The sequence below is a fragment of the Oreochromis aureus genome, linkage group 13 (genome assembly GCF_013358895.1).
Source record: "Oreochromis aureus strain Israel breed Guangdong linkage group 13, ZZ_aureus, whole genome shotgun sequence".
Classification (NCBI taxonomy): Eukaryota; Metazoa; Chordata; class Actinopteri; order Cichliformes; family Cichlidae; genus Oreochromis; species Oreochromis aureus.
The window spans coordinates 11,917,587-11,944,211 of NC_052954.1; the positions used below are offsets into that span (position 1 = coordinate 11,917,587).

Genomic DNA, 26,625 nt, shown 5'->3' on the forward strand with positions numbered 1-26,625 from the left:
GAAATGTGGAGGGAAAATCAAAAGTAGTCAAAAATGGCCAATTATATCCTGGACCCCAGAGGGTTAAACATTTTTTAAAGTAACGCAATAGTTACTTTTCAGAAGAACTAGTAACTATAATTAATTACTTTTTCAAAGTAACTTGCCCAACACTGATTATTATATACCAAGTGCTTCTGCAAGAAAAGTCAGAGCTAAATGAGAGACATTTACCAGTTCTGTTTCTTGTACACCATTATTTTATTCCCTCTAGTACAGTATTAATGACTTTTCTCCTGCTGTTCCAAGTCACATGTAGCTGACTGATATTGCAATCAATCAGATTAAAATAAACAAAAGAAAAAATGGAAGAAAAAATAATTAAAATGGTTAAAAATGATTGAAAACATTTAGGAAAGTTTCTAAAATTGTGCCACATGGAGTGTGCTTTTTTTATCTCTGACATTCAACATGAATCCACCAGAAGTACATGTAGCATCACAGTTCCTCCTCTTCGGGACAGCAGCAGGTTAACAGTTACAAAGTGACGACCTACACCGGGAAACTGATTTGAATAGTTAGATTTTAAAATCATGATTTCACATTTCATTTCTAAATCCAATACAAACTTCCCTGAAATAGCCGGGATTCATGATGTGACGTCTTCCATATATTAACTTTGCATGTTAACAGTTACCCAGCATAATATTACACAGTACATCAATCATTTCATTAAGCAGATGCAACAAGACAGATTTGCAAAGGCTCCTGTGACTTTGCAACTTTTCTCTTGTGACTATCAGACAGTTTGATTTTTTATATAGTTATACTGTCCCGGTGTCAGTAAGTGCCTTACTGTGTAACTGATGAGCCTAATGATTCAGGTGGAGCACCATCTTCCGATGCTGTTGGCCTGATGGACACCTAAAACACACAGCAAAATCCTTTATTTTATGCATATTTCCCTCAAAGGGAAGCCATTAATTAAGATGAAAATATATGAAAATACCTTGATGTCCCAGTCTGGCTGTTCCTGAAGAACAGAGCAGGCTAATTCTGCTGCTTTCTGTTGAGCTTCCTTGACGGTCTTCCCATCACCCACAGGATATTCCTTGTTGTCAATTTTTAATTTGTAGAAAAAACTGTGTTGTGAAAAAAATGGGAATGTTTTAGATCATTACATTGACGGTTTAATATTGTTGAACATCAGTCCGGTGTTGGTGTCTGAAGATTCAACTGAAAGGACAGAGTTTGACGTATACTCACTGAGGAATGTGAGACGGGCCGTCTTTCTTCACTTCGACATATGAATGGGAACGTTTGGTTTTCTGACAATAGCGGTTGACAAGACTTTTGAAATCTGTCTCTGTACAGCTGGTGTCCTCAGAGCTAGGAACCATCTGATCTGAAGCTTCTGCTGCAGTGTTTCTCTGTCAAGATAACAAGAAATACATCAGAGAGACAATTGGCCCAGGTTGGTTTTTCATTTCTCTCAAGCATGTTCTAGTTAGGCAAAACTAAACCAATTCTTTGCTCGCTTTGAGGTACAGAACTGCACCCCTGCACAGAAGACTCAGCCCCCCAACAACTGGGTGGTGACACTATCCCCAGACAGTGTGAGGAGATCCCTTGGCAGGATCAATACCCACAAAGCCCCAGGTCCTGATAACATCCCTGGACAACCACTGAGAGACTGCGCTGCAGAACTCCGATGTCTTCACAGACATCTTTAGTACATCACTGAGCCAGGTTGTGGTTCCTACATGCCTCAAAGCCTCCACCATCATTCCTGCACCAAAGAAGTTGTCTTTAACGACTACCATCCTGTCGCACTCACCTCCATCATTATGAAGTGCTTGAACGGTTACTCATGCATCAAATCAAGACATCTCTTCCCCACAACCTGGATCCAAAACCGCTCGACCGATGATGCAATTTCATCGGCCCTTCACTCAGCCCTCACACATCTGGACACTAAAGACTCATACATTACAATGCTGTTCATAGACTTCAGTTCAGCATTCAACACGACCATTCCCCAGAAACTCATTCACAAACTGGATCTGCTGGGCATCACCACCTCGCTGAGTAACTGGCTGCTGGGTTTCCTGACAGGAAGACAGCAGACAGTACAGGTCAGCAGCAACACCTCCAGCACTAGAACACTGAACACTGGGGTTCCTTAAGGATGTGTGCTGAGCCCCCTTCTCTTCACTCTGCTGATGCACGACTGCACACCATCACATAGATCCAACCTATTCATCAAATTTGCAGATGACACAACTGTGGTAGGTCACATCAGCAACAATGATGAGACCTACAACAGGAGTAAAGTTAACAATCTGGCCTAGTACTGCAGCAAGAGATGCTCTATAGAGTTGAACTGTAATAAAAATCTGCAGGCAAATACAAAGTTGTTTAGGCATGAAGGTGAAAAGCAGTGTCTTGCACATGATTGTACATCATTTATATTAAAGCCTTGCACCAAAGGCTTTTCATACCTTGACTCGGTTGATGTGTTCCTTGTATTGTTTTCAATGCTCTCATTTTTGACAGCATTGTTAGGGAATAAAGTGAAGATATTTTATAGATTTTAAATGTGGAAAAGTCCTAACTCTGAATATAACATCAACCTCGCATCTTTCCACTTATGAGATAAGATTAATGATACTCACTAGTGTCACATTGCTTTTTAAAAATTAAATAGGCTTTTATAAATGTCGTTAATCTTTCAGTATCATAGTTTTTACTAAATATTATGAGAAATGACAAACCTGGTCTGTGGGTGGGTTTGATGACTCTTCGAATATTACAGATTCATTTTTATCTGTAGTCAGGCCCTGCGATGAGGACTCAATGGACTCCCTTAGGGAGAAGAAGAGGGGCATTGTTAGCATGCTATGTTCTTTTTATATAGTTATAATACTGTCCTTGTGTCAGTAAGTGCCTTACTGTGTAACTGATGAGCCTAATGATTCAGGTGGAGCACCATCTTCCGATGCTGTTGGCCTGATGGACACCTAAAACACACAGCAAAATCCTTTATTTTGTGCATATTTCCCTCAAAGGGAAGCCATTAATTAAGATGAAAATATATGAAAATACCTTGATGTCCCAGTCTGGCTGTTCCTGAAGAACAGAGCAGGCTAACTCTGCTGCTTTCTGTTGGGCTACCTTGATGCTATTCCCATCACCCACAGGATATTCCTCGTTGTCAATTTTTAATTTGTAGAAAAAACTGTTGTGAAAAAATGGGAATGTTTTAGATCATTACATTGACAGTTTAATATTGTTGAACATCAGTCCGGTGTTGGTGTCTGAAGATTCAACTGAAAGGACAGAGTTTGACATATACTCACTGAGGAATGTGAGACGGGCCGTCTTTCTTCACTTCAACATATGAATGGGAACGTTTGGTTTTCTGACAGTAGCGGTTGACAAGACTTTTGAAATCTGTCTCTGTACAGCTGGTGTCCTCAGAGCTAAGAACCGTCTGATCTGAAGCTTCTGCTGCATTGTTTCTCTGTCAAGATAACAAGAAATACATCAGAGAGACAATTGGCCCAGGTTGGTTTTTCATTTCTCTCAAGCATGTTCTAGTTAGGCAAAACTAAACCAATTCTTCGCTCGCTTTGAGGTACAGAACTGCACCCCTGCACAGAAGACTCAGCCCCCAACAACTGGGTGGTGACACTATCCCCAGACAGTGTGAGGAGATCCCTTGGCAGGATCAATACCCACAAAGCCCCAGGTCCTGGTAACATCCCTGGACAAGCACTGAGAGACTGCGCTGTGGAACTCACAGATATCTTCACAGACATCTTTAGTACATCACTGAGCCAGGTTGTGGTTGCCTCAAAGCCTCCACCATCATTCCTGCACCAAAGAAGTTGTCTTTAACGACTACCATCCTGTCGCACTCACCTCCATCATTATGAAGTGCTTTGAACGGTTACTCATGCATCAAATCAAGACATCTCTTCCCCCCAACCTGGATCCATATCAGTTCGCATACCGGTCAAACCACTCGACCGATGATGCAATTTCATCTGCCCTTCACTCAGCCCTCACACATCTGGACACTAAAGACTCATACATTACAATGCTGTTCATAGACTTCAGTTCAGCATTCAACACGACCATTCCCCAGAAACTCATTCACAAACTGGATCTGCTGGGCATCAGCACCTCGCTGTGTAACTGGCTGCTGGGTTTCCTGACAGGAAGACAGCAGACAGTACGGGTCGGCAGCAACACCTCCAGCACTAGAACACTGAACACTGGGGTTCCTTAAGGATGTGTGCTGAGCCCCCTTCTCTTCACTCTGCTGATGCACGACTGCACACCATCACATAGATCCAACCTATTCATCAAATTTGCAGATGACACAACTGTGGTAGGTCACATCAGCAACAATGATGAGACCTACAACAGGAGTAAAGTTAACAATCTGGCCTAGCATTGCAGCAAGAGATGCTCTATAGAGTTGAACTCTGATAAAAATCTGCAGGCAAATACAAAGTTGTTTAGGCATGAAGGTGAAAAGCAGTGTCTTGCACATGATTGTACATCATTTATATTAAAGCCTTGCACCAAAGGCTTTTCATACCTTGACTCGGTTGATGTGTTCCTTGTATTGTTTTCAATGCTCTCATTTTTGACAGCATTGTTAGGGAATAAAGTGAAGATATTTTATAGATTTTAAATGTGGAAAAGTTCTAACTCTGAATATAACATCAACCTCGCATCTTTCCACTTATGAGATAAGATTAATGATACTCACTAGTGTCACATTGCTTTTTAAAAATTTAGTAGGCTTTCATAAATGTCGTTTAATCTTTCAGTATCATAGTTTTTACTAAATATTATGAGAAATGACAAACCTGGTCTGTGGGTGGGTTTGATGACTCTTCGAATATTACAGATTCACTTTTATCTGTAGTCAGGCCCTGCGATGAGGACTCAATGGACTCCCTTAGGGAGAAGAAGAGGGGCATTGTTAGCATACTATGTTCTTTTTATATAGTTATAATACTGTCCTGGTGTCAGTAAGTGCCTTACTGTGTAACTGATGATGCTAATGATTCAGGTGGAGCACCATCTTCCGATGCTGTTGGCCTGATGGACACCTAAAACACAGCAAAATCCTTTATTTTGTGCATATTTCCCTCAAAGGGAAGCCATTAATTAAGATTAAAATATATGAAAATACCATGCTGTCCCAGTCTGGCTGTTCCTGAAGAGCAGACCAGGCTAACTCTGCTGCTTTCTGTTGGGCTACCTTGATGCTATTCCCATCACCCACAGGATATTCCTTGTTGTCAATTTTTAATTTGTAGAAAAAACTGTTGTGAAAAAATGGGAATGTTTTAGATCATTACATTGATGGTTTAATATTGTTGAACATCAGTTGGTGTCTGAAGATTCAACTGAAATGACAGAGTTTGACATATACTCACTGAGGAATGTGAGACGGGCCGTCTTTCTTCACTTCAACATATGAATGGGAACGTTTGGTTTTCTGACAATAGCGGTTGACAAGACTTTTGAAATTTGTCTCTGTACAGCTGGTGTCCTCAGAGCTAGGAACCATCTGAACTGAAGCTTCTGCTGCATTGTTTCTCTGTCAAGATAACAAGAAATACATCAGAGAGACAATTGCCCCAGGTTGGTTTTTCCATTTCTCTCAAGCAAAAACGATCATTATCTTACAGATTCCACTGAATCCTGATGACCAAGCTGAGACAGGCCTTCCAGAGCATTTTTTGCTGCATTTTGCTTTGCTTCCTTCTTGGTCTTCCCCTCACCACTGGGGTAGGCTTTTTCACCTATGACTGCAGTCAGGTTGAATCTGTAAAGACATGAGTTTTGTTATGTACTGCTCAAATAAAGTATAGGAACCATTTGAAAACACATCAGGTCTCAAAGGGAAAAATAAAAAAAACATGCTGCATATTTATACTGATGTGGGCTGGGCAAGGTGTTAAGAACGAGAGGATGCCACATCATTTCATGAAAAAAAAAAATTATCAACCTACAGAGAGCTGAATTTATAGATATGCAGAAAATTCAAGTGAAAAAAAATAATGCAGCACGCCAGTGAACTTGCTGAAGTTTCACTGCAGCGACTCAAAATGGAACTCAGTAGTTTGTATGCTTTTATGCACGAACAACATCATGCTCCTAATGACACAACGGCTGGTGTCCACTGGGCTCTCCTCTCATATGTGGACTAGGTCACCAGATCTCTGAGCTCCTGGACAGTTTGAAGCGCAACCTGGTGGTAACAGATCGACTGAAACATAATGTCTCAGAGGTGTTCTACTGCAATTTTCAGCCTTTGGGAAGCAATATATCTAGTTATGTGAAAAACTGAATCTTGATTGCACAAATGTTTTTTTTCCTTTTGGTTGGCCTTTAGGGGTGACTACAGTAGATCAGCTGCCTCCATCTCCCCCTGTCAGAAACATCTTCGATCACACCAACCCTCTGCATGTTGCCCCTCATTACAGTCTTCCTGTTGTCCTCCTGCCTGTCAATTCGATCTTTAACATCTGTTGTACAATACAGTGGCTTGCAAAAGTATTCGGCCCCCTTGAACTTTCTAACTTTTTGTCACATTACAGCCCCTGTCCCTGCTGAAGAGAAGCACCCCCAGAGCATGATGCTGCCACCACCATATTTGACAGTGGGGATGGTGTGTTCAGAGTGATGTGCAGTGTTAGTTTTCCGCCACACATAGCGTTTTCCATTTTGGCCAAAAAGTTCCATTTTGGTCTCATCTGACCAGAGCACCTTCTTCCACAGGTTTGCTGTGTCCCCCACATGGCTTGTGGCAAACTGCAAACGGGACTTCTTATGGTTTTCTGGTAACAATGACTTTCTTCTTGCCACTCTTCCATAAAGGCCAACTTTGTGCAGTGCACGACTAATAGTTGTCCTATGGACAGATTCCCCCAGCTGAGCTGTAGATCTCTGCAGCTCGTCCAGAGTCACCATGGGCCTCTTGGCTGCATTTCTGATCAGCGCTCTCCTTGTTCGGCCTGTGAGTTTAGGTGGACGGCCTTGTCTTGGTAGGTTTCCAGTTGTGCCATACTCCTTCCATTTCTGAATGATGGCTTGAACAGTGCTCCGTGGGATGTTCAAGGCTTGGGAAATCTTTTTGTAGCCTAAGCCTGCTTTAAATTTCTCAATAACTTTATCCCTGACCTGTCTGGTGTGTTCTTTGGACTTCATGGTGTTGTTGCTCCCAATATTCTCTTAGACAACCTCTGAGGCCCTCACAGAGCAGCTGTATTTGTACTGACATTAGATTACACACAGGTGCACTCTATTTAGTCATTAGCACTCATCAGGCAATGTCTATGGGCAACTGACTGCACTCAGACCAAAGGGGGCTGAATAATTACGCACACCCCAATTTGCAGTTATTTATTTGTAACAAATGTTTAGAATCATGTATGATTTTCGTTCCACTTCTCACGTGTACACCACTTTGTATTGGTCTTTCACCTGGAATTCCAATAAAATGGATTCATGTTTGTGGCTGTAATGTGACAAAATGTGGAAAAGTTCAAGGGGGCCGAATACTTTTGCAAGCCACTGTATATCCACTATCCTCCTCCTCTGTACATGTCCAAAACATCTCAGCCTTGCCCTGTCCCTCTGATTTACTCGTTTGATTTATTCATACTGTCCTTTCTGGCCACTTCTAGTGAAAAATCTTTGCATCGGCAACTCTTCCAACTCCAGCTCCACCTTAGGCCCCACCTGAATTTTTTTATTTATATTTTGACTCAATTTGTCTTTCTGTTAGAACAATGTTGTACTCTTTTTGAACTGTTTTTTAAAGAAGAATATTTAAAGAAAATATCATCTATCTTCTATCTTAAAAACTGTATATTACAACTTTAAGTACAGATTTGTGCACTGCCATTCTGACTGACACGCCTATGAGTATTTGACTTTGAAACCCCACCACTAGTCATTTCATTCGAGAACTTACACGTTATCATGGTCAGGGTCTCACCTCACTTCAGAGTGATGCGTGTGTGTGTGTATTCGTTTAGTTTACCAACGCAGTTTACAGTATCCATCATAAATGACTCAGCAAGTTGCTCCCTGTCTCTGTGACTGCTAGCTTGAGTATGTATAGGTTTCGTTTTCACGTAGCCTACGCAGATTTTCACATTTTATAACAAACGAAACTGAAAATGAGCACCTACAGGTGTTGTACCTGTACCTACCTACAGGTGTTGTACCTGTCGAGATTTGTATGCCCTCCTGTTTCATGCATTTATTTTTTTTAAATAATTCAGTTGAAGCATGGTTGAAAAGCAATGTCTGACTTTCATTGGTTAAGATTTATAGAAATTTTATTTATTATTACTTTTGTCAGATCAAAGTTATTTCTGTGACCATTGTGAGTTTTTCTTTCATTGACTGAAGGATACCAACAATTTTGTCCAAGTCTGTATCTGAGAAGTTTATTGAGTGACAGAGAAAATGGATTTTTGAACTTTACTTACAGTTTCTGGGTTACTTCGCTGCCCTGAGCGAGACCACTATTCGGCACCCTTCCTTAATTTTTAAATTTAAAAAGAAAATAGAAAGAAAAATATTGAGTCAGTTGGCAACACCTAAAAAAGGTATTTCAATTGAATTGCTAACTATGTACAGCACAGAGAACTGCAGTAGTAACTGTTTTATCACTTTATTTAAGCTTAATAATAAAAAGTAGACAAAGTAAAAACATAACATTGGGTGTAGCGTGTTTTCTTAGAAAGTCAGTTTATCAAAATGAAAAGATGAAAGCAAGATGAATTTCTTAAGTATCAATAAATCAAAGTGTGTTAATTTCTTCATGCAGTTTTTGGAGAGGTGAAGGTAAAACAGGGATAACAGGATAATCTTTTTAGAAATGATATTATTTAATGTATTAAAAGTTTGGCTGGATAATTAACAAATTAATGGCATGCTATTTATTAAGGGAGTAACTGAGATTGGAGAAAAATAAATAAATTTATAAATAACCTGCATGGCTTAAACAAACAAACAATCAAACAAACAAAAAAACCTTTAGGACATTTCCTCTAATGTAATTTGAGGAGAAATGTGAGAAATTTAAAAACATAAACTGACACAACCGGACTCTCAACATGCTTAATAAAATAAACCTGTGTGTTTATATTTTTGTTTTCATGTCTTTTTTTCACTTACCATTATTTATCATCGTAATCATCAACGTTGCCACCTCCAGTGCATCATCTGAATAGTTCTGTATCATCACTTCTGCTGTTTTCAGCCTGTTTGCATTCTCCAGACGACTCTTTTTGATTTTTGGGAAATGACCAACAGGTTCATTCTGCAGGAGAAAGTGCAAACGTTTCAGCTGTTCCTCTCCTAGATCATCCAGCATATCCAGGAGTTGGAATGCAACAGACTTCGCCATCATTGATCTGTAAAATATGAGAGGGCATTTTCATCTGAAAGAACAAGAGAGTATCAGTTAACTATGGATACAGGAGGAAAGACGGAGTTTTTGTCCCAGTCACTGGACCAGCTCTTTATTCTCTCAAGCATACTTAGGTGCATGTGAGTTTCACCAACCAGTCTACATGTGTTTTGTGGCCTTTTTGCCGCATTGCTGGCAAAAAGTCAGACTATTTCCCAGTGGGTGATGGACTCCATCAGTGTTGCACTTTGTCACTGATTCTCTTCTTAATTTTTATAGACAGAATTTCTAGGTGTAGCCAAGTGGCAGAAGGTTTCCACTTGGGTGGTCTCAGAATCTCATCTCTGCTTTTCACAGTTGTGGTTCCGTTGGCTTCATCAGGTGGCCTTCACCTCTCATTTGCAATGGAAATGAGATTCAGCACCTGAAATGGTGGAATACCCACTCTGGGGTGAGTTATTACCCCAAGTGGAGGAATTTAAGTATCTCAAGTCTTGTTTACAAGTGAGGGGAGGACGCAGGAGATCGACAGATGGATTGGTGCTGAGCATCTGCGTGACCCAGCCAGCTGGGAGAAGAGGGAGTGAGAGGATTTTTCCACTCCGTGTTGGTATTCTCAAAAAACCTGAGAATCCTCTCAGAGCGCTCTGAGCTTAGCCTCCAAATATCAGGAAGGAGTCCAGCTTAGGAGGTTCGGGAACGTGATAAGAGCTGAGTTGTTTTGACATGTTTTCTGACTGTCTGACTCATACCTGAAAAAATGAGGATGTGCCTCATCTGGGCCTATCATTGTGGAGCAACTTTGTCTTTGTTTTCAGATTTTCAGAGGCTATTATTCCAGTTTGTTGGCTGATTCTTTGATGCGAATCAAACAGGAACACAAATGGATTCAATGATCAATCAAGGAAATATGAAGTTTATAACCCGACTGCAATCAAACACATTACTTATTAACAAAACTGTTTGATTCAAATTAATCAATAATTTATAATCACGTGGATTTGTCTTCAAACACAACGGTGATCAAAGTTTATCCTGAACTAAGAGCTGAACATCTGGTCCAGACATCACAGAAACAAAGAGTCAAACTGTTAAAGGAGGAAAAAAGCAAACTTACAGTTTCTTCACAAAGGCTGTGTCCCAATCCAGCGACCTCACGCTCTGGAGTACGCGCAGTTCACGTACTAGATACGGCGCGTACTGGGAAGTACCACAAGTGCGGAAGTGAGAGGCTTGTGAGTCGCGCTGCTCAGGTTGCCTAGCAACCATACTAACCGTGAGAAACGTTTCATACAGCATTGTCTGACAGAAATGAAGGAGAAAAAATGTTGTTTTTTGTCCGTTCATTTTTGTCATAACATCACTTTGATTTGTTGAGTATCTGAGGCTGAGACCAGGGGACTGTAAAAAAATCATTGTTGGGCTTCATTTCTGTACTGAACAGTCATTTTAAATTAGCTAGTAAATAACAATTAGCTGACGTTGTTCATGAGACTAAAGTCATCTCACTTTGGTAATGTAACTATAATATGGCCAATATTATAGTAATTATATTAATAATTATTAGTTTTTACAGCAGTGAACTTGAACTCTGTGTCAAATACTGAGCTTCAGTAAAGATTCAAGTTGCAGTCATTTATATTTCCTATCACCTTAAATCTTCACTCAAAGACAAGCATCTTTGACAGTGTATATATAGATGTATCATATATAAGAGACAAATATTGTTCGTTTAATTTGTTGACATTATTACATTTGGCTCAATGCTTACATATATGTGTAAAAAGGAAATGTACGAGCTGTGATACCTGTTTCTGATAAAATGAAGAGTAGACTGATATATTAAATATTCCTTTATTGGGTGAGAAAATCAGACCATGTCATAACTGCTTTAAGTCATACAGAATAGATATCAGAGCCTTAAACAGGCTGACTTCTGCTAAATGGGTCAAACTGGGCAGAAAGTCTACAAACACATAACATCCTTATAGAATATGATGTAACACTATAGATCAACTTACCTCAGAATATATAAAGCATATAAACAATTACAGCAATATGATGCAACAAACACAGCAGTACTACTAATCCAAAATACTCAAAGCTTCATAGAATTGAAACAAACTTTTATTTTTAGCTCCATTCTGCTGCTGATACATACTTTAGGTTTCTGAATATTAAACTTGTTACTGCCTTTCATAGTGTGTAACTTGAAGGCCCTGAGTACTTTCTCCCACACTGAAAACACTGGAATGATCAAATTATTTTAACATCACCTAATAAGACTGATTCAGGACAGACAATTAGTTATTTTAAACTTTTCTAGCAGTCCTTCACAAACAGGGAACAGTCTGCCTATTCTCTCCATCTGTCAGCTGCTGCTGGCTCTTCCTCCTCCTCTTCCTCACACACTGCTGAGTTTGTCCTGGTGGATCATCAGGGGTGCAAAGCCTCACAGATGATGTGCAGCAGTGGGTCCCTCAGTCTGTCCTCACTCTGGACACTTGCAGTCGTCACACATGGAAATCAAATGTGATAAGCTGCAGGATTCAAACACAAGTGTAACTGTCACATGTTCATACTTTTATTACACAATTACCATCTGATTTTGAGTCAGCTAGCTTGAGTATATATAGGTTTCGTTTTCCCGCCTACGCGGATTTTCACATTTTATAACAAACGAAACTGAAAATGAGCACCTACAGGTGTTGTACCTGTCGAGATTTGTATGCCCCCCTCAAAACACATGGATTGAAATAAATCAGAGGAGGCAACTTTTAAATGTATTCATAAAATTAACATGTTTCGTATTCGTGTACGTCCTGAAAAGGTCAGACAATCCACTTACACAGGATGGTAACGGTATCAGCAGCCTCAGAGTTGCCTTGCCGAAAAAAAATACTGCATGCCCTGCTGTAAAGAACTAATGATAATAATAATGGATTGGATTTATATAGCGCTTTTCAAGGCACCCAAAGCGCTTTACAATGCCATTATTCATTCACGCTCACATTCATACACTGGTGGAGGCAAGCTACAGTTGTAGCCACAGCTGCCCTGAGGCAGACTGACAGAGGCGAGGCTGCCATATCGCGCCATCGGCCTCTCTGGCGCCATAACTATCGGCGAGGGGCCGATGGCGAGGGGCCGATGGCGCCATAACTATCGGCGAGGGGACGGGACGAGAGCAACGGTGTCGACTTCAAGAGTCAACAAGGTGAACTGACAGCAACACTGCCCTAAACCCTAAACCCTAAAGGGTTCAGCAGCATGTTCGAATACCATTGTGAATGCAAGCATGCGCTCCTGATCACAAGTTGAGATGTTCACCAGCGACATCACTGTGTGTGAATGGACTTGAGAAGACTGTCTGAGTTTCACATTTGCCATACTGGGAGCTAAAATGGCAAAGTAAGAGACTGAAAAGATTGAAAGACATAAGGTAAAGCTGAAGAAGAACGGCCCACTGGCCTCTGACACGCCACAACCGTGAACTGCTGCAGATGTGGGAGAGGAGACAGCAGCTGTGAGAAATGGGAAGAGAGCATGGAGGAAAAATGAAGTCTGTTGTTGTTAATGTGAGAGCACATGAAAATTGGGTTGGAAAACTATGGCTGTCTGTCCTGTGGAGGTTGATAAAGAGTCCGTAGGATCGCAACAAAGGTAAAACTAAAACGCACACAAACACACATAAACAGAGAAATGTGAAGGAAAGGCAGGTTTTAGGGACATGCCCTGCTGAATCTGCAGCTCCACTGCACACACAGCCATTAAACCTGCCTACTAACATACACACACATGCAATGAAGATCAGCTTGTTATCTCTCATCAGTGTTAAACTAGTGTAAATTTAACAGACACTTGTTATCAAATGCTGAGTGTATCCACTGCTGACAATTAACTCTCTAGATTGCAGGACAACAGTTTAACTTTTGTGAAAGAGAAACAAAAAGAGAGATTCTGGTATGACTGACCAATGATCAGATAATAAATTTAATTGTTAATATAGTAAATTGTGAGATGCTTTCTGCTTGATTGGTGCAGCATAAGTAATTTACTGTATGAAGGAAATTCTCTTTTGTGATAATATTTTGAACGTGCATTTCTGTTGTCCTATCAATTTAGTGGGTTATGAGCTGATATGCAAATTATTTGATTGTTACTAGATCAGGGAAAGATGACTGGATTATAAAACAAGTGAATAAGATGTAGCGGAGGGTTGAGTTTCCTGTTTCTGATGCATGGGTGAAGCTTGCATCCAGATATACACTCTGATTACCTGAGAAGAAACTTGTTTTGTGAAATACATGATGACATGTTACACGTTGACTTTTGGAGAAAAAAAAGGAGAAAAGATAAATAATATGATTGGGTCTGTGAAAATGAAAAATGAGTGAAAAAGCACAGACCTGGGGAAGAAATTCACATTCCAGTGATATAACATTGCTATTAAGTGTTTAGGAAGCATTTAATGGTGAACCTTAGTGTTGTGTGAACTGTGCAGCTGCTAATAAAAAAAGGGGGAAATTTCTCTGTGTATTTAGCAGGTGGAACTAGATCAGTTGGCCCTAGACTTTCCAGAATTGCGTGATATTCTTGAGCACTTGTGACTTGCAGTTGTGAAAAGCGGCCAGTAAATATGATGTGGGGAAAATGAACAAAGGTAGTGACTCTTAAGTCTGATTTCAGATCATGCAAGAATCAGTTATTAGTTAAAGCCAGAAGCAGTGACTGCAGCACTGCATGGCAGGTTCTAATCCCTACAGCATGTTGTTTCACCTGAAAGCAAAACTTTTCCTGTGATTTTTCTGGCAGATTTGGGGGTTTTGTTTTAGTACCAGGCTGATTCTGCCAGTTAGGTTTGGGTTGTTTTCTTTATCTAAGAGAAAGATTGTTTTTTTACACTTAGACATGTCCGGAACCGGGCCTAATATCTTTTTTTTGTAACAGTGCGCTTAGGAAAAACCTGCCAGGTATCATCCCTCTGGGGGTGATATTTTGTGTGTTGATGATTTAATTTTTAAGCAGATTGGAAGTAAGATTGGAAGTAAAAGCACTATAAAATACTTTACTGAGAGCAAATACAAGGTGAGCTTCTCCAGATTACAATGGTTTAGGAGAAGTACACCCACCTAGGACGCTGACCATATTAGATGGTAAGTCCTGTGTTTAAAAGGATTGTAGCGATTCAATCCATTTCAAAAGCAATAAGAATTGTTTTTATTTTTGGAATGATGTAATATTGCTGCCAGTGGATATTTAAATTCATGCGCGGTTTTCCACTATCAACAATGATTGGTATGAATGTATGTGACTGGACTGATGATGTGGACTGCAGTTTTGACTAAGTTGAGATTGAGATTAAAGACTGCACCTTTTTTGTTTGTTTTTTTAGGATTAGTCACTTCTAATGCCTAATCCACCCCAAACAGTGAAAAAAGGGTGGATGTATGTGTTTTTTTGTTTGCTTGTTTTTGCAGGAGCATGAGGACGACAGAGACCAGAGGAGGGGAGACTGTAGGACTGCAGATTTAACCCTTTAGATAGCACTTTTCTGTGTTACTGATTTTGTGTGAAGGAAACTGTTTTATTGGCTGCTTGTTGGTTACAGTATCAGAATGTATTGTTGGAAAATGTTACAGTGGGAAAATGTGTATTCAATGTGAAACACATAATGTGTTGAGACCAGTTTTACTTCTTCCACAGAAAAGGAGGGTTGACCACATGATTTACAGCAGCACCTCTGGAATCTGTTGATCCAGACCTGACCTCCAGGACGCTCATATTTTGCTAATATTTGTTTTCTCTGAGGATCTTTGTGGAGGATTCGGCACAGACACAGTGAAGTGAAGATAAAGCAGGATGTGCAGTGAACACAGAACATCTTATTGTTGGGCTCATTATCATATCACTGTTGAGCTCATAGTGTGAAAACAAGTGAGTGACATTATTTAAGAAAAGTCACTGGTTACAGTAGTTTTGATTAAACACATGGGATGATGATATGGACACGATAATGTTTTAATGATTTGGGGAAATAAACTGCACATGGCACACTTGTGTCTGTGGTGTTGTTTGCAAGTGTGAAGTTCGTATTAACTCACAGATTTTGTTATCTAGGTAATTGTGGTGTGGATGATGGCTTCAGGCGGAGCCAAACATTAGACCCACTTAACATGACATTAATATTGATTTTATTCTCTAACAGTTTTACAGGCCTGAAATGAAGCTCCAGAGGAGAATTTCTGATATTGGTTGAGAAATAATATTACTAATCTTTTTCTTTTTATTCTCCTAATTCTGGTGAGTTGACTCATGGGAGAGACCATGTGTCAAACAGGAAGGATTCCAGGTTTAACATGAAAACAATGTTTTCCATGATTTTACTGTTATTTGTGTGATTAATAGTTAATGTATTCAGGTATTAAACCTCTACAGGTGGTACATCCATGTTCACATAAGGGTTTGATGATGGTTGATACTTTTTCAAATTGTTAGAAGTTTTTCCTTCTAGTAAGGTGTTACAGGTTCAGCAGCCAAAGTATTGCTGGAAGAGATCTTCCCAAGGGTGGAATCTCCTGACTGAGATTGAGACTGGGTGCTAATCAGAAGTCTTCAGAGACCCAGCGGGAAGCAGGGACCATTCATGGCACAGCTGACAGCCCAGGCAGTGGTTGAGGTCAAGGGTCATGCCATTTGGGGTCCTGCTAGTCATCATGAGAAGATTCCAGAACAACAGCAATAACCATAAAGCTGCGTTGGAACGAGAGAGTGAGGGGTGAAAAAAGCGCCCTCCTCCAACAAGAGCGTGCCAAGCTCCAACTCAGCGACTGCAGAGCAGACTCTGTGTCACCCAAGAGGGATCAGTGAATGAATGCAGATAACACCTGCTTAAACAGCCAAGCAGTTTTGCATGAAGAAGTTCGGTGTGTTTTTGAGTTAAGGTGGTTGTTGGTGTGACGTTTCTAATCATTTTACAAATGATATGCATTTACACGACTCTCCGAACATCACATACTCTTTTTAGAGTCCTGAGCCTCAGTAAAAGTGACTGGAGTAATAATAGCATGCAAACTTTGCAGCTACTTAAATAATAATTATTTGTACTTTGTGTACATTTTGCAGGGCAGCTAGACTGTTTTTCTAGCATGTCGATTCCTGGTGCGTGAGTGCATTAGGGCCTCATTGTCTGAGTAAACATAAGAGTCTTTTGACATGTGTACGCAACTTTGACACATTATTTGACACCCTAAAGTTAAGTTGGGGTCCTTAGGGACTAGTAAAGCGCTATACAAATACAGGCCATTTACATTGTGAATTATTTGAGTACACAATGGTGTTGATGTTATGTTCAGTAGTTAGTAGTTAGAAACAAAATCTCCATGTTTGTTTTAATGTGATTCTAATGGGGTTGAATCCAAAGGGTGGAATGTGGTGGCAGATTTCTTTTCTCATGTATTAATCATATATTTTAACCATATCACTTTAGTATAGTAAGAGCACTCCTGTCACCAGTTTGTATGCATGTGGAATGTGATCACAAGTGAGGCCCAAGTTTTATTGCACCTTCACAGCAGACTCGTTTTCCTCTTGAGGGCTCTGGAAATCCTGTTCAGATGAGGTGACAGTTGGTCGGAGCTTTTCTTAGACTGAACAGTTAAGGATCTGCTAATAATTGATCTGTTGTGGAATGTTCTTTGTTTAAGAGTGTCTGTGTCTGCATATATAAGATGTAAGGGCGGTGGCCACAATTCAGAGATGGTCCTAGTGTTTCACTGGGATGCTCTCTCCACATTGCAATGTGTTCATTAAACCCACTTCAAATCAAGCTCACTGGGTGTGTTGCAGGTTATTGTCAAATTTTCCACAACAATGGGCATGTCAGATTTCACACAGGTGGTTTGTTGTTACACTCTAGAAATGGAAGGTAAAGACTTAAGAGTTTTTGTTATTTATTTATTTACTTAATAATTTACTTAATAAAATTAAAGGAACAATTTGAAAACATATCAGGTCTCAGGAAAGGGAAAAAAACATGCTGCATATTTATACTGATGTGGGCTGGGCAAGGTGTTAAGAACGAGAGGATGCCACATCATTTGATGAAAAAAAAAAAATTATCAACCTACAGAGAGCTGAATTCATAGATATGCAGAAAATTAAAGTGAAAAAAATAATGCAGCACACCAGTGAACTTGCTGAAATTTCACTGCAGCAACTCAAAATGGAACTCAGTAGTTTGTATGGCCCCCACATGCTTTTATGCATGAACAACATCATCAACAAATCGTAATGATACAACGGCTGGTGTCCTCTGTGCTCTCCTCTCACAGGTGGACTAGGTCACCAGATCTCTGAGCTCCTGGACAGTTTGAGGCACAACCTGGTGGTAACAGATCGACTTAAACATAATGTCCCAGAGGTGTTCTACTGCAACTTTCAGCCTTTGGGAAGCAATATATCTAGTTATGTGAAAAACTGAATCTCGATTGCACAAATGTTTTTTTTCTTTTGGCTGCCCTTTAGGGGTGACTACAGTAGATCAGCTGCTTCCATCTCCCCCTGTCAGAAACATCTTCTTCTATCACACCAACCCTCTGCATGTTGCCCCTCATTACATCCATGAATCTTCTCTATGGTCTTCCTGTTTTCCTCCTGCCTGTCAATTCGATCTTTGACATCTGTTGTACAATATATCCGCTGTCCTCGTCCTCTGTTGACTGCTGTTTGACTGAGGAAGAATAAAGTAGTCGTGGTAAGCCAATCACATGACCAATTCAAGATGACAAAGCAACAAGGTGATATATACCAGTTTTTAAATTGTGCTGATAGGCCACGTAAAACCAGACTCATGATAAACAATATATACATGGTGTATTTTTCTGAATACTTTCGTCACGTTTACTAAGGACAGCGCTAGCAAGCACTCTCTGCTTATGACCAAAAAATTAAAAAACAAAACAAAAAACACCCCTTTTGTGTTGGTGGAAAAACTGTTTGTTGTTACACTCGAGAAATAGAATGAAGGTGAGATTTATTAACCCTCTGTGTGCCGCACCTCCAAATCACATGACTGATTTAAGCTGACATAGTAAAAAGCTAAATTCAGACTCGTGAGGTTGTGCTGAAAAGAATGATACAAAGCAAGGTAAGGAAAAAATAAATAAATAAATAAAACAATTTCAAGGTGAAAAACAAATGTAAAATCAAAAGGAGTCAAAAATGGTCATTTATGTTTTGGACCTCAGAGGGTGAACCCATCAAATCATGAAAAATTAGGTTTACATTTTTGTTCATGCCAGTACAGATTCCTGACATTTTGTGTAAATTTAAGCATGTAACAGTTAGATTTTTTTTCTAACAAAAAAAGTGTGAAACTTAAGTTAGACTCGTGTTCATAAATGAAACACCCATGTTGTGTAGCGTTCTGGATTGTATACTTATTGGGCTACATACTTATTTATTATACAGGCTACAGTACATAAAATCAGAATTTGCATGTTTTATGTAACTAAAATGTTTAATTATGTGGGCTACAGAAAATAAATAAGTTATAGACAATATTTATATGAAAAACGTGTATACTTCCTGCATTTGAATCATTTTAACCATATGCAACCACTTGCACGTGTTTAAAAAAAAAAAGGCTTTAACTTTGCCACCACCATTTGATTTCCTTCTTTAGATCCATCCCTGGGTGGTCGTGTGATGGTCTGGGGCAGCTCTGCTGCTCCAGGATGACTTACTGTTATTGATGGAACCATGAATTCTGCTCTCTGTCAGTAAATCCTGAAGGAGAATGTCCCCCATCAGCTAGTGCCCCAAAACTCAAGCACATTCAAAACACACCAGTAAATCCACCTCTGAATGCTTATAAAATAACAACAGGAAAGTTTTGTTATGGCCCGGTCAAAGTCTAGACTTTAATCAGACCGAGATGCTGTGGTACAACCTTAAACAGGCCGTTCATAGTCGAAGACCCTTCAGTGTGGCTGAATTAAAATAACACTGCAATTGAGTGTGGCTCAAAATTCATCCGCAGTTATGTGACTCATTTCCAAATATAAAAAATCCATGACTGAGTTGATTCTTGCTGCCACTCTGCTCATTATTTAAATTCCAAAATGAGGCCATAAATTATTATATACCATTATATACCTTTCTGCAAGAAAAATCACACAGTTAAATGAGAGTACATTTACTAGTTCATTTTCTTATACACCTTTTATTATTTCATCCTCTCTAGTACAGTATTAATGACTTTTCTCCTGCTGTTCCAAGTCACATGTAGCTGACTGATATTGCAATCAATCAGATTAAAATGAACAAAAGAAAAAATGGAAGAAACAAAATGTTAAACTGTATTTCATGGGTTAAAAATGAGTGAAAACATTTAGGAAAGTTTCTAAAATTGAGCCACATGGAGTGTGCTTTTTTATCTCTGACATTCAACATGAATCCACCAGAAGTACACGTAGCATCACAATTCCTCCTCCTTGAGACAGCAGCAGGTTAACAACAGTTACAAAGTGACGACCTGCACCGGGAAACTGATTTGAATAGTTCGATTTTAAAATCATGATTTCATGTTTCATTTCCAAATCCAATACAAACTTCCCTGGAATAGCCGGGATTCATGATGTGACCTCTTCTATATATTAACTTTGCACATTAACAGCTACTCAACACAATATTACACAGTACATCAAATCATTTCATTAAGCAGATGCAACAAGACAGATTTGCAAAGGCTCCTGTGACTTTTGCAACTTTTCTCTTGTGACTATCAGACAGTTTGATTTTCCTGGCAAGATGCTTTGTGTGAGTTGAATATCCGAGTCCACTCTTCAAGCTCTGCCTTCACGGCACTTGCATCAGGTCGGTCTTCTGGTTTCTCAGACAGCAATGAGTTAATAATTTGCTTCTGTTTGAAAACAAGAAAAAACACGGTGTAGGTGTAATTATTTTACGTGTAATTGGGTTGTTGTTTTGAATAATCAACATTGCTATCAATACATTTTTCAAAAAACATGTCTCTCTGTGCAAAATGGGTTTAAAAACATAAACAACTGTGGGATACTGTTAGTCCATGATTTGAACCGGGGAAACAAATTGTGGCAGGATCAGCATGATAATATTTGTATCCCACTGTAACTTTACTGTATAAAGAGCTAACATCGCTAAAATTTCATTATAGGAAGTGTTTGTGAACTAAAAATCAAGAATGTGGGATACTGGTGCAACCCCACCCCCCCCGCAATGGCTCAGTGCCTAATGAACCCAATGTAAGTTTTATCACTACTCTGCTGATGACCATCCTGTCAAAATCTAAGCACAGTATGAATATGGTATTTTACCTCTTTGGTAAAAGTCACTGAAAACTCTTCGGGGAACCTCTGCCTTCTGACGTCAGGCCAAATCTGGTGTTAATGAAGTGATTAAAGAACAAAGAGGACATTAGTTTATACAATAATCGTTCCAGTTACACTTGTTTGAGGAATGAAAATATTTAAAACACACAAAAAAGCTGTGCCAGAAGAAACCAGCTACAGGTGCCTAGTTATTGGTATATAATAACTCCATGCATATGCACAGTGGTTAAAATGACTGCAGTGAATCTCACCTTTGCTCTTTCATAGCCAGTAGAAAGTTTCCAAAGGAGTTCAAAGAATATCAGCCCCAAAGCAAACATGTCCACTTTTCTGTTGTACTTCCTCTCACTCCTCTGTGATAGGCAAACAGTCAAAGGACAAATGGTATCTTAAGTATCTGATGTCATATTTTTCTCAGTCATTGTGCAAAATTTTACAGTTATGCTTGAATTCAACAAATCTTTTTGTCTTTCAGTTTTATTGCTTAATTTGAGGGTCAAATAAAATTCTGCGGGAACAGAAGCTGATGATTTTACAGCTCTCACCACTAAAGAGAGGTGAGACTGAGCTTTGTTAAGTGTCACATGTAGTACTTAGGCCAATTATAAAATCCTATTTATTAACCAATGAAACACAAGAAGTAAACATTATCGTCAGTATAGACCATCTCACTTGTTCAGGAGCCATGTAAGATGGAGTTCCTTTGCACACTGTTCTCTCCTCATCATCATCATCACTGGTGACCAGACCAAAATCCCCAATCTTCACTTCTCCTTCCACTCCAAACATGATGTTTGCAGGCTTTGCATTCAAAATAAAAAACAAACACAACAAATAAACCTCTGACTCACACATTTACTGCCTGCATATCTGTTGACAATCAATATGGCATCTGTTATGTGTCTCAGTGCGCCTAAAGACCCTTGTCATAGTAAACCAGAGGACACATTAAGGGGTTACACACTTGAAGTACCTTCTAATTTCAGCAGAACAATTTTATTTTGTCTTGAAATTCGCTGCGTTGTCTCACCTTAAGGTCTCTGTGGATGTGGTTCTTGGAGTGAATATACTCGACTCCACAAACTATTTCTTGAGCAATTCTCAGACTTTCTTCTCTTCGCTTGGAGTCTTGCACACTCTCTTTATTCTTCTCATCAATCCAGTCTCTCAGTGTGTTTTTGGCACATAACTCCATCTGAATATACAGGAACTTTGACTCTGAGTTACCTTCATGGCTAAAAATGTAAAAACAGCAAAAAGTGATGCAAATATTTAACTTTTTAACAGAAAATTAATATTAAAAGTAGGTCCACAGGACTCACTGTGAAGAGGCGTAACTGTCATAACTGTCATCTCTAAGGTCCCACTCGTATCCAGTATCCTGCATCCAGAACGTGTAATATCTAACAATGTTACGGTGGAAGAGGTCTGATAATGTTCTCACCTCTCGAAGAGATTTTCTGAAACACAATAAGAAAAGCGTCAGTACAGAAAGTGCACAAGTACCGAACATATAACACTGAATGCTGGAATCCTGCCATGGCATACTTAACTCTTTATAGCAGCCGACCTTCACAGCATATTCTATCTTCAGTTTTTTATCTCTTACTTTGTAAACAGAACCAAAGGCCCCCTTACCAAGACGCTCCAAGGGTTCAAATTCTGAAGTAAACCTGTGGACAGCAACACTATTATTTATGCAAAAATGCAATAAAATTAATTGATCAAATACAGAAAGCTCTTATCAACTTATTCAAAATCCTAGATGGCAGCATGTCTGTGTGCGTGTGTGTGTGTGCGTGTGTGTGCGTGTGTGTGTGTGTGTGTGTTGACTGAGTGACTGAGGTATTTCTGAAAACTACCAGTGATTTTGGCAGGTTTTTCTGCACGGCACGGTTACTTGACACTTACCCTTGGCTTACATTAAAATTGTTACTTAGACTGTGGTCATTAGACTGCTGCTGAAGCTAAAAAGCTCTCCAAGTTGACGTCAAGCTATGTCCAGCTGTAGGGCTGCTCAATTAATCGAATTTTAATCTCGATTACGATCTGGGTTTTCAACGATCATTAAAAATGACTGAGCCGATTCTTAGCACCTCCCTCGTGCTTTACTCTCGCGCTGCTCCGTGTGGCAAATCGAGTGCACCTCTCTGCGTTTCGAACACGCGTCACAACAATTAAGAGGACCCGAGGGAAGCTCGAAAAGCTAAGCAGAAGTTATTTGGAGAGGAGAGGATAGGATAATGGCTGCTGAAGAAAGAATGCCGTTGGTTGAAAAGAGAGGTAAAACGACTTCAGTGGTGTGGAAACCAATGTTCCCTCTAACCTGCGCACGTGCGCAATTGCGCACTGCTGGCACGGTCTCTGCGCACAGAAAATCTGCGTTGCGCACAAAAAAAATCTAACCTGAATTGAAATTAAAATTAAAACTTTAACAATTCTGTTTTGCAGTGTTAGTCAGTAAGTGACTGGCTGCTCCTGTATGGGATTAGAACGATGCCACCTTATCCTATAGTCCAGCCAATAATGCGATTCACATTCGTATATACGCAGCCAATCAACGTGGTTGACAGGCTATGACAGCGTCCTTATGTGCCGACACCGGTGTTTTAGCTAGCAAAGCGGCGTGGCTGATGTGCAGTGAAGCCACGTTAATGACAACGTGTACAACCATTGGAGATGTGAGCAGGACAGACGGAACAATTGACGGAAAAAGTGTGGACTTTATACCAGTTTTTAAATTGTGTTGATAGGCCACGTAAAACCAGAGTTATGATAAAAATATGCAATGTTTGGTTTTCTTCCTGAATACTGTCGTTGTTTATATTTACTGCGGAAGAAACGATAAAACGGGCGTTTTATAAGGAAAACGCTCGAAAGCGCTCTCCGCCTGTGAGCAAAAACAAAACCAAAACCCCCACCCTTTCCTATTGGTCGAAGTACCGTGTTGACCAATCAAAAATGATATGGCAACGTGGCATCTAGTTGTTAAGAAACGGGGGGAAGTTTTAGGAGTGACGGCGGTGTTCTGAGATGTGAGAGATTTGAGACGTTTAGCGCAAATCTTGTGTAGTTAGTGTGTAGTGTAGTCAATAGTTTTGTTGTGTGTGTCAGAACAATGAGGCGACTGCTGAATGTTACAGGTGTTACAGGAGTGATACATCTCCTGTTGTCAGGCCTGCAGGTATCAGGCTGTTCTCCTTTATCTCATAGTGGACAGAAATTATTTTTTGGAGTGGCACAAATAATTTGTGTGGCATCAGATTTGATGCAGAACAGCTGATTGTTCTGTAAATAGTTTGAAATGTTTATTTAAAAAAACGCCTTGGCTGCATTAAAAAAAAAAAAAAAGCTGCAAAACACTTTGTTGTTTGCCAAACTGAGTTACTTTTTTGAAGAAGTAACTATATAATAATTGCCCAACATTGGTCATTATATACTGTATTTGGCAGACAGAGAGTTACAGACTCTCTCCCAGACCACAGACTCATAATACAAGTCAGAGCTTTATGAAAAAAAAAAAGAAAGAAAGAAAGTTGTGTTTTCAAAATTGGAGTTCAAGTTATTTTTACTTCCAATAGTGTTAACATACTACACAGGTCATGAACAGGATTTTTTAAATTTTCATTGTAAGTGGGCTAAAGCAGTTAATTAAAAGTAGTCTAACAGAAATGTAAATGCTGTAATTTGATTATTTTAATAAACCATGTAACTTGGATGGATTAGATGCTGGCGTGACCACAGTGCACACGTCTGATGTCGCTCACAGTGGTCCAAGGGATCGCTCAGGAGTTTGTGTGTTCACTCAGACACATGAAATATTTGAGGAACATTGGTGGAAACATTATGGGTTCATGGAGTCAGACGTGGATCAAATATTGTGCAGTATTTTGAAGTTCACTAAACATAGATGTTTACATTTTCATTTATTTTTATATTGCAAAAACATTTGCACTGTAATCAGTATTTGCACACTATTTTATATTATTTTTGACAATCTTTAAAGCCATTATTCAATACATTGTTATTGTTAAATAAATATCGTCAAATAATCGAGATCTCAATTTCAGTGAAAATAATCGTGATTATCATTTTTGCCATAATCGAGCAGCCCTATCCAGCTGCTCCATAAGCAACAACTGTTTCCAATTCTGGATTTACCCTTCTAAAGGATCTCTTGTTTCTCATACACACAAAGTGGACTTGCATTTACCATAAATGACCCCAGAGATCTGCGCTACTGTCACTTTTTGGCCATGAAAGCTCCTCACCTTCTGGAAGTGTACTGGCAAAATGCCTGATGGGCCCAAACCCATCATGGAAAGGAAAATGTTTTCTTTCTTGTGTCCCATTTGACTGAACTGCTTTTCCTTTGTATTTTCATTTGTTTATTAATTTTTTACTTTATAGAACTTTATCACTGAATATGTTTCTGTTTACTAATAACATTGTCACTCAAAACAAAACATTGAAAAAAATCGACTGGATTTTTTTTAGCGGCACTGACTTGAATTTAATTAATTTGTCTGCATGAACTCTGAGGAAGGAAAGAATATATAAATGATATTGCACCTTTATGACTTGGGCTTGTTAATTATTTTGAATCTGTAGTGAAAGCCACCACAGAGGCTAAGACTCCTTTTCAGTGCTCTTAAATTGTAATACTGTATGTCATGGACCATGTACAGCTAATAGGACACAGACATTAAGTCATTACCTATCCCCATTCTCTTCTCCTTTGTGGACTTGCCCTTTATTAAAGTGGTTTAAAATAAAATTCTTGTTGAGTACCTGACAGATGTGCTAGTCTCAGGCCCAGAAGATACAGAGAATGCCTAAAATGCATAAACAAGTATTTGGTTTTTACAGCGAAAATTTGACATAATGGTAAAACATAAACATGGTTCTGCTCCTATTGTTGTTTACTATTGTTCTATTACTATTAATGTATTACTGTTGTTATTACTTTGAATTATGTTAGAACAGACCTGGGAATCAGAAGGGTTTGAGGAGTTACTTGCAGTGTTTTGTGATGATGATTCACTGTTGTTCCTAGAAAAAGATGATACAATTACTTCATAGCCTGCACTGTACACAATGCTGTAAACATGTTTATATAGTTATAATTATTGGTTGGTTTCGATAATCGATTTTAAGATTAAAATGGATTTTAGCTTGAATAAAGCGATATCGATTAATTAAATCGTGAATCGATTTTTAAATATAAATGTATTTTGCCAGAAATGCCAGAATCTCAGGTTAAACCTCACAAAACTATCTCAAAAACCACCAAACAGCTAAAACAGTAAACGAGAGCAGGTAAACGGATTCCACACAAATATGTAAACACAAAGAGCTGACCTGATCATCATCAGAATCTGTGAGATGTCGACTTTCTCACCCAACGACACATACACAGACACGCCGTCGGGTATAAAAATCGACAGCTCACAGATTCTGAAGCTTCAGGTTTGTCTCTCTTCAAACAAAATTGATTGAACCAGCAGCAAAAGAAGATCAAACCTATGCTTCACATTTTGCTTCACATAAACATCATTAATTCCCTCTTACTTTTGCTGTTTTGTTTCCACCACGATTAAATCACACTTCCTGCACAGCTCGCTCTCTCTCTGTTTTCTGCATTACTTGCTTGCTTATTACCCACCAGTCTAACATTGTTTACAGCGCTGTCGGCTGCTGTTTTTTTTATGATTTCTGACAAGAAAGCCTCATTTCTGCAGTTGGGACCTTGTGAATCATAATCGAATCGACTCTAGAAATCGGTGACGATATCCAGCTCTAGTTATAATACTGTCCTGG

At 39.3% G+C, this 26,625-nt stretch overlaps 1 protein-coding gene across 1 annotated transcript in view; it reads right to left on the reverse strand.

Moving 5' to 3' along the window:
• Window positions 1-221: 221 nt before the first annotated feature.
• The window catches only part of LOC116318522 (serine/threonine-protein kinase PAK 5-like), a 43,072-nt gene continuing 16,668 nt past the window's right edge, over window positions 222-26,625 (reverse strand). Inside the window, exons 22-31 of the mRNA XM_039622090.1 lie at window positions 25,794-25,857; window positions 25,597-25,640; window positions 22,359-22,478; window positions 22,128-22,265; window positions 21,836-22,040; window positions 21,478-21,606; window positions 21,057-21,158; window positions 20,791-20,853; window positions 20,234-20,357; window positions 222-792 (exon numbers count right to left, since the gene is read on the reverse strand). Coding sequence (XP_039478024.1) covers window positions 779-792; window positions 20,234-20,357; window positions 20,791-20,853; window positions 21,057-21,158; window positions 21,478-21,606; window positions 21,836-22,040; window positions 22,128-22,265; window positions 22,359-22,478; window positions 25,597-25,640; window positions 25,794-25,857 — 1,003 coding nt within the window. The 3' untranslated portion in view covers window positions 222-778. The remainder of the gene's footprint in view (window positions 793-20,233; window positions 20,358-20,790; window positions 20,854-21,056; window positions 21,159-21,477; window positions 21,607-21,835; window positions 22,041-22,127; window positions 22,266-22,358; window positions 22,479-25,596; window positions 25,641-25,793; window positions 25,858-26,625) is intronic.